The 15391-nt window shown below is 34.1% G+C and overlaps 1 protein-coding gene across 1 annotated transcript; it reads left to right on the top strand.

The window, feature by feature from the left end:
- The first annotated feature begins 231 nt into the window (after positions 1 to 231).
- Positions 232 to 7036, top strand: LOC140159636 (glucose-induced degradation protein 4 homolog). Its single transcript, XM_072183133.1, has 5 exons — positions 232 to 443; positions 3111 to 3278; positions 3899 to 4000; positions 5718 to 5848; positions 6462 to 7036. Exons 1-5 carry the CDS (start codon positions 297 to 299, stop codon positions 6523 to 6525), a joined length of 612 nt encoding a protein of 203 aa, XP_072039234.1. The 5' UTR covers positions 232 to 296; the 3' UTR covers positions 6526 to 7036.
- The last annotated feature ends 8355 nt before the right edge of the window (positions 7037 to 15391 follow it).

Here is a 15391-nt window from a genome sequence, read left to right as displayed (position 1 = left end):
TCAAATAAACAATACAATTAACCAACAATAACAAATAAATGGTGTACACTACTGGTGTACTGCACAGAATACCTAGAACGTGTATTGGGTTGATTTTTAATGCTATGTAATCTACATTACCAGTCGTTCTCCACGGACCCGAGGGAGGGTCTAGTATATATACGTCATTTAATTAATTATTCATAGGTCGCTCCCGCGGTTGGAAATCAGCGATTACCGCGAAGGTACCGCGAATACATGGAATAAGGAGAGAGCTGAGTAATTTACTTTCGCGCAAATATTTTTTTGACATTAAAATGCCGGCTACTGTAGAGACCTATCCGCCACCTCCGAAGAATTGCCAGCAACCAGGAGTTGCTAGGTCACTCTTGTATTCGGGCTCAAAATTTCAAGGCTACCAAAAGAGTAAAGGCAATTGTTACGATGTTGAAGTTGAATTGCAGGTAAGCTTAATTTTAATCCATTAATCACACGTCATCACTTATAGCTATATAGTATATAGTTTTCTAACTCGAAAACTCTAGCTTCGAATTTGCACATAGTTAATCGATGTAGACCTTTGACGAGAGTGTACTCCCACGTGTTATAAGGTGCAACTCACAATGCGTATCCATATGTTGGCAGAAAGCAAGAACGCATTACTCAATCATGTACTACTGCACTTACGCTTTGCGGAGGCGCGCCCCCTTAATCAATTTATCATGATTATTGCCTGGTTTTAGCTAGCTTAGCCTGTAGCTCGAGATACCCTATCTTAATCTAAAATACAGGTTCACATGTCTTACAATTATCTTGCTGTAGACTGCTAGCCTAGGGGGGCGTGGCCGTGGGCATGTCTGATTTAGCCTTCCCTGGCCTTGATTTACTTTCAGACTCAGTTTCCGGCCACGCGTTTGAATGTTGAATGGGAATTGTATTGTGCCGGCTGTCTGGTATTGCGACTTGCACACTTTCACAAATTTCAGCAAAATTTTAGTAATTAGACTGTCCAGATTTGGTAAATTTTGCTCAAAAGATACAGTTGACTTGTCAAAATAACTTTCATCCAAATTTCAACATTAACAGAATAAATAACCTCCGGCGGTGGAAACAGTGTTGGAATTAAGTAGCAAAATTTGTTTTCATTACTTTTCTCTTGGTACATTCACAAACTTCAGTGTGATACATGTCTATGGCATAAAAATGCTACTCAACTCCAAAATTGTGTAGCATTTTGCTACACGATACCAGCTATTTCCAACACTGGGTGCAAAGAATTGCACCGCTGTCCGACCGAAAAACCATAGCAAAGTACTCTAGCATCCAGTGTTCGAAATATAGTAGGGGAGATTGGGGTTAGTTGAAACATTTTTCACAAAATCGTCTTTTTAACGCAAACCGATTACTTTCAAGAAACACTAACAATATCAGTATAAACATATACATACATGCTACAAATACAGCCTTAAACTTTATTGGACCTGCTTATTATTATTCATTATAATCCAATTTGAAAATTTGAAAAAAGTGTTTCAACTAACCCCGCCCCTGGGGTAAGTTGAAACATAGGGTGGGGTTAGTTGAAACATGGCTTTTAAAAATTTCAAAATAATTATTATTGTGTTGTTAGGGTTATACTTCCCTTGAAGGCACCCTTTAACATACAATCAGTGTGAAAAAATGAATAAATAAATATGTGGGAGTGCGGGTCAATACTTTGGACACAAGGTGAGGAGTGTCACCATGGACCAAAATATGAGAAGCCTAAAATATTATAAAATGTACTTTCTGTGTGCACTTTTTGGTTGTATTATTGCTTTTTAACCATATTAAAGCAATATTGAAGAAATGGTAAACATGTTACAAATTTTAAAAGTCAAATTTTTAACCATATTTTTCTATGCGATTTTCACGTGTCAACTAACCCCACCTCAAAAGTTTCAACTAACCCCGATGCCTATTTTTACATTTCAAAGTTCATTACACAAAATAAGAAATACAATAAAACTTTTATTTAACATTATTCTGTGACTTACTACTAGTGCTTATGATACTCCAAAAATAATCCCCTGAATCTTCAAACAACATGGAGATAACGCATCTTTTCTGAGGGGTATAAAAATTAGTCAGTAAGTCAAAAAACAGATATTCCTTTCCCAAGCCAACACTGGTGGGACATCAGTGCTGTTGCTAATTTGGTGGATGACCCTTACTAATACCTATTACTAGGTGCCAGTATTTTACCAAATTAATTTTTTGTGTCAGAAAAAAATACAATGTTTCAACTTACCCCGCGTTCCAACTAACCCCAATCTCCCCTACTTATCCTCTTGTCCTCTTGTCCAAAAATCACTGGGGACAACCATATTGAGCTATGTAGGCCTACTTATCCCCTGGACAATCACTATATTTTACCTCCAAAAGTATGACACATTATGGGGACAACCAAAATGTATTGAGGACAAGCAGAATTTATGCTTTAGTTAGGCCAAATAAAAAAAATAAACATGTTTCACGTCCCCTCCCGCTTCCTTTTTTGAGGTTTCCTGAAATATATTTTTATTTTTTGAAATTCACTTTTCAAAAAATATGTCTAGGAAGTTGGGATGCTTTCTGTAGCCTTGTTAAGATACAAGAAACATTTTAGGAAGATTTTGTGATCATTAGAGGGGGTGTAACTCTCAGAACAACAAATAAAAAAGGGCCTCCTCCTTTTTCCAGGCATTATTGTATGCGCTAAAACAGCTCTAATTATGGGTATTTACATCAATTTTGCGATTAAAAAAGCCCCCTCTTCCTCCTTTTGTTTGAAAACCCGGACGTGAAACATGTTTTATTTTTTACTTGGCCTTATCCTCGGGATAACCTCCAGATTTTCCTTATTTCGGACACTGCTAGCATCGAATGCGTAACTATCGTGTGCAAATTCTCGAGTTCTCGAGTAAGGGCAACCCTGTTTTGACTCAAACTAATAATTTGTGTCTGAAAAAAGCCGAGATTTTTTTAATAGTCAAAGCTGCGCTCAGCCTGCGTATATCTACATTATTACACTTACTGGCTGTAAATTGACTGCAGCTGTCAAAACTTGTGCTTCAAATGTAACATGTTTGATCAATGTTTTCTCTTTGCAGCATGTTGATTTAGAAAACAGTTATGTGTGTGGCTATTTGAAGATCAAAGGTTTGACAGAAGAATATCCTGTCTTGGTCACATTCTTTGAGGGAGAAATCATAAGTGAAAGACGTCCATTCTTGACCAGGAAGTGGGATGCCGATGAGGAGGTAGACAAAAAACATTGGGTAAGTTAAACTTGACTTATCCCATGCCAGTATAGTGGGATTGGTACATTCAAAAGCTATTCAGTGGAAATCATTCAAAATGCAGCATTTGTCGCAATACAATACAAGTACTAAAACTTGCACCACATTGGAGTACTTACACAAAGTACTATTATACATGTATAGCAAGTTTGGTAAGTGCAATTTGGGTAAAAATCTGGTGTAATAGCACAGTGGGATTGGAATTCAGGTAGGTATATAGATCTCAATATTAAAAGAAGTTTGTACTTTAAAAAGAAACTTGATTTTTTTTACTAATTGTTGGGCTTCGGGAATATTGATTTTTGAAGACCAAAGCAAAGAGCCAACTTCATGCTTATTTTGTCGAGCTGAGCATAGTTAATGAGTTACAGCTTCCTGGTTTTAAACCATCAACATGTACATTGTACAATCCAACAGTCATAATGGGCCCAAGCACTGGTCGGAGAAGTGAACATGTTGGATAGGGGCTACAAGCGTACAATGGATTAAATTAAAATCAAAAGTCCACAGAATTCTTATGTTTGGAGAATTTCTTGATATCCAATCGCTACTATTCAAGAAGATATCTTATAATATGTGACCTGTCTTTTCCCTTGCAGGGCCAATTCTTGCCATTTTACCAGTATGCAAAGACATTTAACCAAGACACCTTCAACTATGATGCTTTGAAAAACACAGATTATGTCTTCATGAGGTGGAAGGTAATTATAAAATATTTGAAATAGTGTTATTAAGGGGGTACTACACCCCTAGCCAATTTTTTGCTTATTTTTGCGGGGTTTTTTTGCATTGGTGACAAGTAAGGTATATTATAGGGGCAAGGACTACAACTACTGCACTGAAAATTCAGCAACTCAAGACAAGTAGTTATTGATTTATTGATCAAATATTGGTTTTCCCTCATTTTTGACTGTAACTCCACAACTGTTGTCTGTGCTGAAATAAAATTCCCAGTGTTGCAGTTGTAGTCCTTGCCCCTATATATACATATCTTTCTTGTCACCAATGCTCTATAATTTTTGAGAAAAATGCAAAAATAGGCACAAAATTGGGCAGGGGTGTAGTACCCCTTAAAGAATGATGATAAATGTGCATCTGGCCACGCGTTTTGAACTCGCCACCCAAAAATGGTGGTTTTGTTACGCTTTTCCAAATCGAGACTCGTTCAAATTGTTATATCTCTGCTTAAACAAAAGGTATTGTAGTGTGTTTGGTGTCATTTTGTAGCTAAATGAGTGACCTAACAGACCTCCAAAGGAGAATTGTTTATCAGCTAAGATAGTGGAGTTATAATTTTTTTTTTCAGAATGGCCGAGGTGGTTGTTGTGGCGGTGGCGGTTGTGGCGGTGGCGGTATGTACAAAGTCTATGAGAAATATAGATTTTGTGTGTGCAGTGTGCACGTTGAATCAACTGATCATATCTTTGCATCCATATGGGCTACAGGCATGGTTAAGAGCTCTTGTGAAAGGTTATTAATTATGCTAATTGTTTTTAATCATTTTGAACTCTTTATGATTGGTTTAGTCTATAAAATACAAACTTTTACGTACAAAACTACCCGTTTTCATATTAAACACTGTAGTATCAGCAATGCGGATGTCTTCAAAATCTAAAAGTTGCTGTAAATATTTAATTACTTATCCTATCATAGTCAAAGTATATATTTTCTGAGAGGAAATTTGACGAGGAATCTAAATATGGACATATATTTTTCTGTATGGGTTAGGGGTAAAATGTTTCAGTTCAAAATATGTTGAATTGTAAAAAAATTTGAACATATTTTGGGACACCCTGTATTCTGAGATTACCAAACAGCTGTGATTTTTTTCTTCCCCAGTCAGTAGGATCCCCTAACCTCTAACCAAATCAATGTTGTTTACTTTCAGTTTATAACTGCAAGTTAGTAATAAGCAATGCATTAAGTGACCCATTTTTTATTTGGAATTTTTTATTCCACCCTGTATAACTTCAAGGTCACCCTGTACAATGAGTTGAAATGTGTATATTTGAATTGCTTATGCCTTCAGCTTGTCAAAAATGTATACTTTTGCTAGTTTAGGGTTGATAGTTGTGTAGATATTCTAATTTGAAACTTGATTGGTGTAAAAATTCATAATATTTCTGATGTAACGCTAAGGGTGGCGAGTTCAAAACACACGGCCATCTGTCATCTCACAAAATATTGCAAAACCAGTATCTTTGGTCATAGAATCACTGTGGAGTCACTGTTCTACCTTGACACTGTTTTGCCTGTGTTACATGAGACAATAGATACAAGGCAGATAAAGAACAACCTTCATTAGGTCAGGGCTATTTTATCAATCTTGTTCAAAAAATTGTCCATTGATTGAGTATTTGACCTTTGTACTTTTGTGTATTGAATTGATCAAATGATTGTTATATTTCTGTGTTCTAGGAGCACTTCCTTGTCCCTGACCACAAAGTGAAAGACATCATGGGTGCATCGTTTGCAGGATTCTACTACATTTGCTTCCAGAAATCTGCTGCCACAATCGAGGGTTACTACTACCATCGTAGTTCTGAAATGTAAGAAACAAATAATGATGAGGTATAATCCATAAATGGGTGGTTTTGAAAAGTGTATTTTAGTTACAACTTTGTAGGTGATCCTCATGGGTAAAGATGGGTGAAGATAATCATTTTCAATTTCAATTGTTGGACAGTCTTTTACTTGCAATGTATTTATGATCATATTGGCCCATATATAATTGTTCATTGTTTGGTGATGCAGTGAAACAAACATTTTGTACAGAAAATCTTTTATAATTCCTTTGAGTGAAATTGACTATAAGAAATTACCCTACCCAAACACAAAGTTCTGGAAAATTTAAATAAAACAAAACAAACCCCACAAAAATGCAACAAATATCATGCATTTCCCATTGCATTTTTTAAATGAAAAAAAAAATGCATACGCTTAGCATCTGAGAATTTCTATTGACCAATTTTGACTTTCAGATCATACTCATCATAGTGCATTACAAACATCCCCTTGAAATGAATGTTCAGCACATGAGGCACTAATTAGGTCAGAAGACAGTAATAATTTGTCTAAAATGTCAAAGCTTCATAATTACCGTACATAACATAAACTATACCAAGAATTCATTGTTATGTTATTTTTTTCTGCATATTCCAGGTACCAGTCACTGAACTTGACCCACGTTCCCGAGCACAGCGTACCAATCTATGTGTTCAGGTGAAGCAAGAGATCAATTCACAACATCAACTCACAACTTGACATCTCTTACAGAATCAATGAGGGCTTTAGAAGCATACTCTACCAAGTTGATTGATTTAAGTTATGACATAACTATATTTATATATATGCAATATCATTATCACAATATAACTTAAATTTATTCAGCTATTCTGAGATCTGTTGATGTTCACTTTAATGTAGTTTGCAACACCAGATTGTTGCGTATGTTGAATGATACTATTCAATAAATTGGCTGTTTATATGTTGATATCAAGTCGTTGGAATGTTTCAATAACAATGGCCATTTGGATAGTCATAGGAACAAGCAATCAAAGGTGGTATCGATGACTACACCCTGAATGTTGGATTGAGATCACTCTTTTCACATTCTCACAAGGCTCAGAAGTTAGACTTGATGTAGGACTGAGTTCCACAACCCTATACTGCTTCAATCTAGAAGTACAAACCAAATCTGTGGCATTGGGGGTCGATGCTTTATCCACACGCACTGCGTGTTAAAAAACGTGACACATAAGGGCGTGGTGCACTCGGCAAGTAAAAATTATGCAGCAGTTTGCGCTGAAGAAGCATTTTCACACGCATTGCACTGAAATGATTATTCTCATACCTCCAGTTTCCGAGGTCTTTGTACTTCTGAGTTGACGGACTACACATCCATCAAGCATAATGAGAACACTCCCTTGGTTTGCCAAATGCCATTTGTAAGGTTTAGAATGTTAAGCTAGTTTCAAAGAAATAAATTTTTTTTAAATGGATTTTAGGATATTTTTGGTTTAGCAAATAACTGATTGTCCTAGTGAGCAACAAGAATGTGTGGACTTTATATTGAATAATGAATGAATAATGACATTAGTTATTCTATACATGTTTCTTTTATTTCAAGCATTTTTTATTTATTGAAGCGTTTTAGCCTGATTTTATTTGCTGTTGATTTTTTTTATCTACTCAGTTTTTGTCATAAAAAGAAATTTTTTTGGTCCGTGAAAATGGCATATTTATAATAATCTAAGAGATAGAAGTAATTGAAGCAACATCAGAGATGCCAAGTCTCTCTCATTTGCCAGATGTTCTCTGAAAATGCACCAATCTTCCTACCTCCAGACAAACCTGAAAGTGTCCCAGATTCAGACCAATATTTTCATTAATACTGACAAAATTTCTTTGTTCATACAACAAACTTTGTTCATTAAGCCATTATGTTCTGGTTTTTGCTTTATCAGTATTTTAAATTATCCCGAATTTGCCAAATATAAATGTTGGAAATCTCCCTGATTGCAGAATGTTAGTGTTACTGCAACATAATATCAAAAACTTAAATTTGGTTCACTCACTAGTAAACTGTTACTAGTGAATCCACACATACATTTTGAATTACAATGTCTGGTACATTTCCTGCTTGAAAAGTATGATATATGTAAAGAAACAACATGTATTTTTTTTAATTACTTGCAGATGTTTTCATCATTTTGTATATCTATCTATTTGACTATAAAGTTGATAATGTTCTCATACAAATAACATCATGGAAAAATAGTTATATCTGTTTATTTTATTTCATGGTATTGTTTTCTTTTTACTTGTGATTTAAATTGTTTTAGTATTTATTTTGTTAAGTTTATTTATAAGATTTGTATATTATGTTCAAAAGTTGTAAGTAACTTCTGTATCACAGTATGAGTGGTGAAGTGATCATGTTCACAAATGTGGCCTGTTACAATGTACCACAATTTCACAAAATGAGCATAAAATCACAAGTAGGTGGTTTTGAGACTTGCCAATTGTTGTGATGTTGTTCTTTGTTTGAAGTCAAGTTTATAGTCGGTGATAATATGTCCTTTGTGAATTGGGACTGTCCCCATTTACAAATGACATACCACTGCCAATACAGGTGTCTTCAAGCAAAGAACATCAACTCAACAGTTAAAACGTCTCCAAACTTGGGACTTCATTTTGTGGGAGCAGGTCACAAATGTGTCCAATAGAAGAGATAGCAGCAAAGTATATTTTGTTTGTCAGTATTGCTAGAGAATAAATGACTTGTCAGCAAATACTGGTATTGAATTCATGTAAGCATATTCTGAGATAGCCTAGTATCAAGACAGGGATTAGACAGCTTAGGGAATAAGCTGTCTAATCCCTAAATGAAGTCCTGACAGTAGGCTAATTTTATGTGTATGCTTACATGAAGGATAAGCCCACACCGGGTTTTTTATTAGCCTTTTTTTTTACATTTCATCCATGTATATAGATGGAAACTAAGGGAACAAATAAAAAGATCGATGACGTCCTATAAACGTAACTGGTTTCGTTTAAGGGGGAGGGGGTAAAATACTCGATTACGTTTGTACAAAACATCGGTCTGAAAAAATGTGTCATTATTACTATTATGTCAAAATTTTCAACATTTTATTATTACGTTTCTGGCAGGGAGGGAGGGGGTCGGCTGAGAAACGAAACTAGTTACGTTTAAAGGACGTCATCGATCTTTTGGTTTGTTCCCTAAATGAGTCCCGCCAATTCTTATCACATCATTTTTTGATGATGCATCAGAGTCATATAATTTACAGTGGAAAAGTTTCACTTAAGTTGTTAAAAAGTGAAACAAATTGATTGAGCAAAGACAAACCCTGGGCATGTTTTTGTTTTAAAGGGAATATCTTGATCCAGAACCTCATGCTCCTCACTTGTCTCCAAAACAAGTTGAGAACTTGAGATATTTGTATCATCAGAATTCAGAAATCAGACTATGTTAAAAGAAACTCTCCTATTTGTATTTTCTGGCTGTCGTTATGCATAGCTCAGAAATGCACAATCGGAATTAACTGAAATTTTGGAAATAAGGTTTTGTCAATCCATACTGAAAGCAGGTGATGTTGCAATCACAAAATAAGAACCTTGTTAAATTTTCTGATGAATTTGAAACACAGAGCCTTAGTTTCTTCTTGGTTGTAATACACAAATAGTACTTATGGAATACTACAAAGAAAGAAACTTGTTGAAAAGTTTGTAAACAACATAATGCAGTTTTGAACATGCGTGATTTGATCACTTTTCTATCAGACAGAAGTGCTTATGATATATTTATGTCTGCAATGTATCCCCATGTCTGTGATACATTTATGTCTGCAATATATCCCCATGCTTGTGATAAATTTATGTCTGCAAAAGATCCTCATAAAGGCTCTAAATGTGTTTACCTGTAATAGCAATGTCTGGTCATTGTAGACATGTATATAGAATGCAAAGCATTCCCTTGGTGATAAGGAGATTTTGTAATGTTATTTTTAAAGCAAACAAAAAGTAACGAATCAAGGCACAAAATGCAATACAAGCCTTGTGCTGCCATGTGGTATTTGTTTGATCAATACTTCAGGCATGAGAATTTTCAGTTTTAAAACTGAATTCATTTTTTTTTTAGTCAAAATTTCTGCAACTTTATTTAATTTTGGCCTGTTTTTGGTACTTTTTGTCACATTTTGGGCACTTTTTTTTTTTTAGGAAAGTGCAGTCTCATGCCTGATACTTTATCAAAAGTGTTGTTTTATATTTTTGTCTACATGGACAAGGATGTTACATTATTCATCCTAATCACTGTTAACAAGTGATTACAAATGTGATATAATCAAGCTAAAATGAGTTGTTACTCACTAATATTGGTTTTGAGATATAGCTACATGTAATAATAAAGTATTCAACTCCTTTTGTATTTTATTGTTCTGGGCAATATTAAAATGACCATATCTCTTGAATCATAACTTCGTAAGTCACATTGTGATGGAGTTTTCAGTTAAATAACACCCTAAAAATGACACATATAATGAACTTGATGTCCGACTAATTTTGTGTATAAAATCACAATATTAAACAAAATGCACAAGGCAGGTAGCCTTTGGATATATTGTATTGGACATCTCAAGTAGTATCATAGCAGAATTCAATGGTGCAATTTGAACACATAAATCTTGATATAGCCTGTCTAATAGTTTAATTTCAATGGATGACGGAGATATTTGGGTAAATGGCAGATCAAAGTTTTCTACATGTATGATTTATTGATTCTTCTCTCCAAGACTGATCAGTTGGCTTGATTATGTCAATTTGAGTATGGGAAGCTAAACTAGGTCCTTTCCTAAATGACAGTGCTTTATAATCCTACCACTGTCTTTGTAAATGAAAATTGCACTTTGTTGGGGAACAGCACATTTGTCCAGAAAGTTTAGTTCAGTTCAGTTCAGTTTTATTTTATTTTCATTTCAACTTACATTAGTGCAAAGGAATAGTGTAATACAGAGAAGGCATTTTTGTAATAAATCTGAAAATTTAGGTCACTTTTGGTTAAGGTTAGCATTAGAGTCAGGGTTAGGTTTAGAATTGGAGCTTGGGTTATAAATGTGGGTAAAGTTTAGGGTTATGGTAAGGATTTAGGGTTTATAATACTTATAAATTGGGTTTCAGAATAATGACCCATCTGACTTTCAACCTGTAACCATTTGTGATACAATGTAGTACATTCGCACCTCACTTATCAGGACACGTCTCTTATACAAATATCTCAGTTATCCAAACAAATGATCTTCAAAAGAAAACATGTTTTTTCAATTCAATGATAACCTTATTTTTGTGCCTCAAGCATTAGAAGGCCAACTTCCATTGTGTACAGCAATGTGTCTTACTAAAATACAACCTTTTTAGTGTAGAATTCAATGTAGAATTACACATTCTAAAACCGGATTTTTGCACCAATCCGGCCCTATCATGGCCGGATAACTGAGATTGAACTGTATGACTCCCACATAATTATGATTGTTTGATTGATTTCAAAGATTAATCATGATTTTAATGTGAAAATGGCATTTCTGGCTTATCAATTAATTGCAGGGATGTGTATTGTGTATCCCTGAATCTCCCTTAAGTAAAACGGAATACAAATTGCACGTTTGTGAAAATTAACTTTTTTGAAGAACTTCATTTTACAACTTGAGGTTTTGAAATATGTTGACATATTAAAATCTTTTTAATATGGTATGTTATGAAATAAATTGCATTGCAATATGATTAAATGTGAAAATAAGTTGTACTATTGTGTCATTCTTTTAATTGGGTTTGTGAAGTCAGTACATAAGACGTATAATGGGAATTCAAACTTGTTACAATAGTCCATTTGGCTTCCTCCATAGAGTGACTGACGTCAGTGTAGTCGAGTTGCATACTAATTTAATTTTTTTGCTTCAATAACAACCAGAGATGTATAAATTCAGAATCCGGGAGCAATTGAGTTATTGAGGTCAGTTTAAGATGATTCTATCAAGTTATAAATATCACAAGTTCTTTCCAACATGCACCCCTGGGAAAGGGTTTTTAACTTCTTTTATTACATGTTATGAGAGTTTTAATAATAGATCGTCAGTTGCGAGGAGAGTAAACACTTTGTCGCAATAATCTTTCCGACCATTGTCAGGTATCTGTTTTCAAGCATGCATAATATTTTTAATCTCCGGTACATTACCCCAGGCCCAGTTATCTCATTTGCAGACTTGGGTTGACTATAAATGTACACTAAGTAAATTTATGTTTTAAATCATGCAACTTTCTTTGATTTGTTTTATAAGATCCAATCCACATGTCTTCAGTAGTTTTGTTTGAATGAAACTTCAGACCTGACACATTAGAAAATTCACACAATATTAATTTGTAAAACCTGTTGGTTTTGTGATAGAAATCAGTGGCGTAGCTACCTGGGGAGGGGGAGATTGCCCCGGCAAAAAGTTGCCTATTCAGAGATGCCCGTTTTCAGGTTTTAACCTGAAATCAGGTTTTTTGTGAGTCTTAAGGGGGTTCGAAACGATGTTTCTGGAAAACAGAAACTGAATTTAGAACCATTTGAATAGATTGAATAAGTTAAGCTAAATACATTGAGCAAAATAGTTTTTGTTTGAAGGAAATCGGACATACGGTTGTCAAGATATGCATGTTTTTAGTTTCTTTGTATTCTATTGTTTTTGCCAATATATTGATGAAGTTAATGAGGAAAATTGGCAAAATGTGCTCATGAATATTCATGTTTGCCAATATTATACCAATATCTTATGAATAAACCTTCATACTACTTTTATTTTATATGATTTTGACATGAAACTTTGCCAATGTGTTTCTATGGCCTAAAACATTACCATGTGATTTTACCTGCCCATCTAATTTGCATATTTGCATAATTAATTAGCATTATACTTAAGGCTAATTAATTATGCAAATTAGATTTGCGGGAAAATCACATGTTAAAGGTTTAGGTCATAGAGACACATTGGCAAAGTTTCAGGTCAAAATTTTAAAGGTAAAAAGTAGTTTGAAGGTTTATTCATAAAATATTGGCAAAATATTGGCAAAATTAATTATAATGAGCACATTTTGCCAATTTTCTTCATTAACTTCATCAATATATTGGCAAAAACAATAGAATACAAAGAATCTTTCAACAGCAATATCTCAAAAACCGTTTGTCCGATTTGGCTCAAATGTTAGAATTAAGATTATTTTGCATATCTCTCTGCAACAAGTCTATTTTAATCTCAATCAGAGCAACTTGATTTTGCCTTTCGTACCACCTTAAATTCCCGCGTTTTTATTTATTTTCAGCCCGTTTTGGGTGTTTTTTCAGGTTTTTTGAGTGAAACTGACTGGCATCTCTGCCTATTTAACTTAACTAACATAATTTATAATGCGCATTTTCCTGTGGCTACAAAGCGCAACAAGCATATTAAAAAGAACAGCAAACATGATCAAATACAGAAAACAAAGGCAACAATATTATGGGAAAAGATATGTCTTGAGCATAGTTTTGCATAATTCAAGAGTAGCAGCATTCCTGATATGAACTGGTTGAAAAGTGCAACTTTTTCTGAAAACATCATTTTTGGACATTGTGATTATCATGGCCAAAACAAAAAGATTTTGGGAAGAAAGAACTTTGGAAGGGTAGGAAAACGATTCTTTCATTTACAGGTTTTTAACATTTTTATATCAACGAAATGTACATGTATGTCAAGTTATGCAAAGAAATGTTGTGTAATATTTAAAAAAATAAAGGGGGGGGGGTATTTTTTAACCCTTTATATTGATACGTACTATACTTTTACAATAATACTGAAGTGGAAGTTTTATACTATATTTCTTATCCTGTCTTATTTTACAGACCAAAAATAGGTAATAGCATTTTATATCTTATTGCTATCATCACTAGATATCAGTCGCTATATTATTGCTATCAACAGTAGATAGCAGTCTGTACATTAGTACTATCAGCATTAGATAGTAGTCAGTATAATAGCTATCAACCATAGATAGCAGTCTGTATTATCATTGCTATCAGTAATAGATAACAGTCATTATGTTATTGCTATCAGCAGTAGATAGCAGTTTGTATAATTATCATTACTATCAGTTGTATATAGCAGTCAGTGTATTAATTATTATTGCTCTCAACAATATGTATCAGTCAGTATGTTAGTGTTATCAACAGTAGATAACTACCCAGCAAACACAAAAACGTTTAAAACGTTTTAAATAAGTTATATTTTGGCTTTTGGTTTAGGTAAAAACGTTTTAATAACATTAAAATGTCGGGTTATATAAAGGTCATGATAACGTTTTAAAACGTTTTGTATGAAAAACACACTACAACAATATTTTTAAATGTTTTCAAAAAATGTTATTGTAAACTATTTTTGCAAACATTTTTGCCAAATATTGTGTTAATACTTATATAACGTTATGTTAAAATATTTGAACCCAGCAAACACAGAAATGTTCTTAAAATATTTTTTTCAAAACCTTTTTAATAACATTTAAATGTCGGGTTGTATAAAGGTCATGAAAACGTTTTTAAAACGTTATTGAAAATATTTTGGGCAAACATTTTTCGCAAAATATTTTTTCAACCCCAAAATAACATTCTGTTTAGAATGTTTTGTATCAAGTTTTCAAGAATATTTTTGGAATGTTATTAGAACGTTTTTATACCCTTTATATAACCCGACATTGAAACGTTTTCTGTAAAACATTTTTGTTTGCTGAGCAGTAGATTATCAAAAATGTTTTTAAGGTTATGAAAACGTTTTATACTCTTAATATACCCTTTATATAACCCGACATTTAAACGTTTTCTGACAACCGTTTATAACCTTTTGCGAATGATGTCGAAAACGTTTTGTGTTTGCTGGGTAAGGTATAAAAGGTAAAGGTAAAGGAGACTAACCTGTATAAACAGTGATCGGAGTGCCCATCTCTCTTTCATTGGCGATTGGGCCAGATTCCTCCATATGTAATGTTGCTATATGGGGGTCGCTACACCTCCTCCACAGCGAGTCTGTTACCTTCCCAGCATTTAAGAATGCCGGTACCCATTTATACACCTGGTGGAGTAATCGAGATAAAGTGTCTTACTCAAGAGCACAACACGATGGCGTCGCCGGGGCTCGAACCCACAACCTTCCGATTATGAGTCAGGGCCCATTCCGCTCGGCCACCGTGCTCCCCGTAGATAACTATCAGTAAGTTATTTCTATCAGTATTAGCTAGCAATATGTATGTTATTGCTATCAGCAGTAGATAGCAGTATGTACATTATTGCTATCATCAGTAGATAGCAGTCGGTATATTATTGCTATCAGCAGTAGCAGTCAGTATAATTATTATTGCTATCAGTATTAGCTAGCAGTTGGTATGTTATTGCTATCACCAGTAGATAGCAGTATGTACATTATTGCTATCATCAGTAGATAGCAGTCGGTATATTATTGCTATCAGCAGTAGCAGTCAGTATAATTATTATTGCTATCAGTATTAGCTAG

The sequence above is a fragment of the Amphiura filiformis genome, chromosome 1 (genome assembly GCF_039555335.1).
Source record: "Amphiura filiformis chromosome 1, Afil_fr2py, whole genome shotgun sequence".
In the NCBI taxonomy this organism is placed as follows: domain Eukaryota; kingdom Metazoa; phylum Echinodermata; class Ophiuroidea; order Amphilepidida; family Amphiuridae; genus Amphiura; species Amphiura filiformis.
This window is presented reverse-complemented; position numbering and strand designations above follow the sequence as displayed.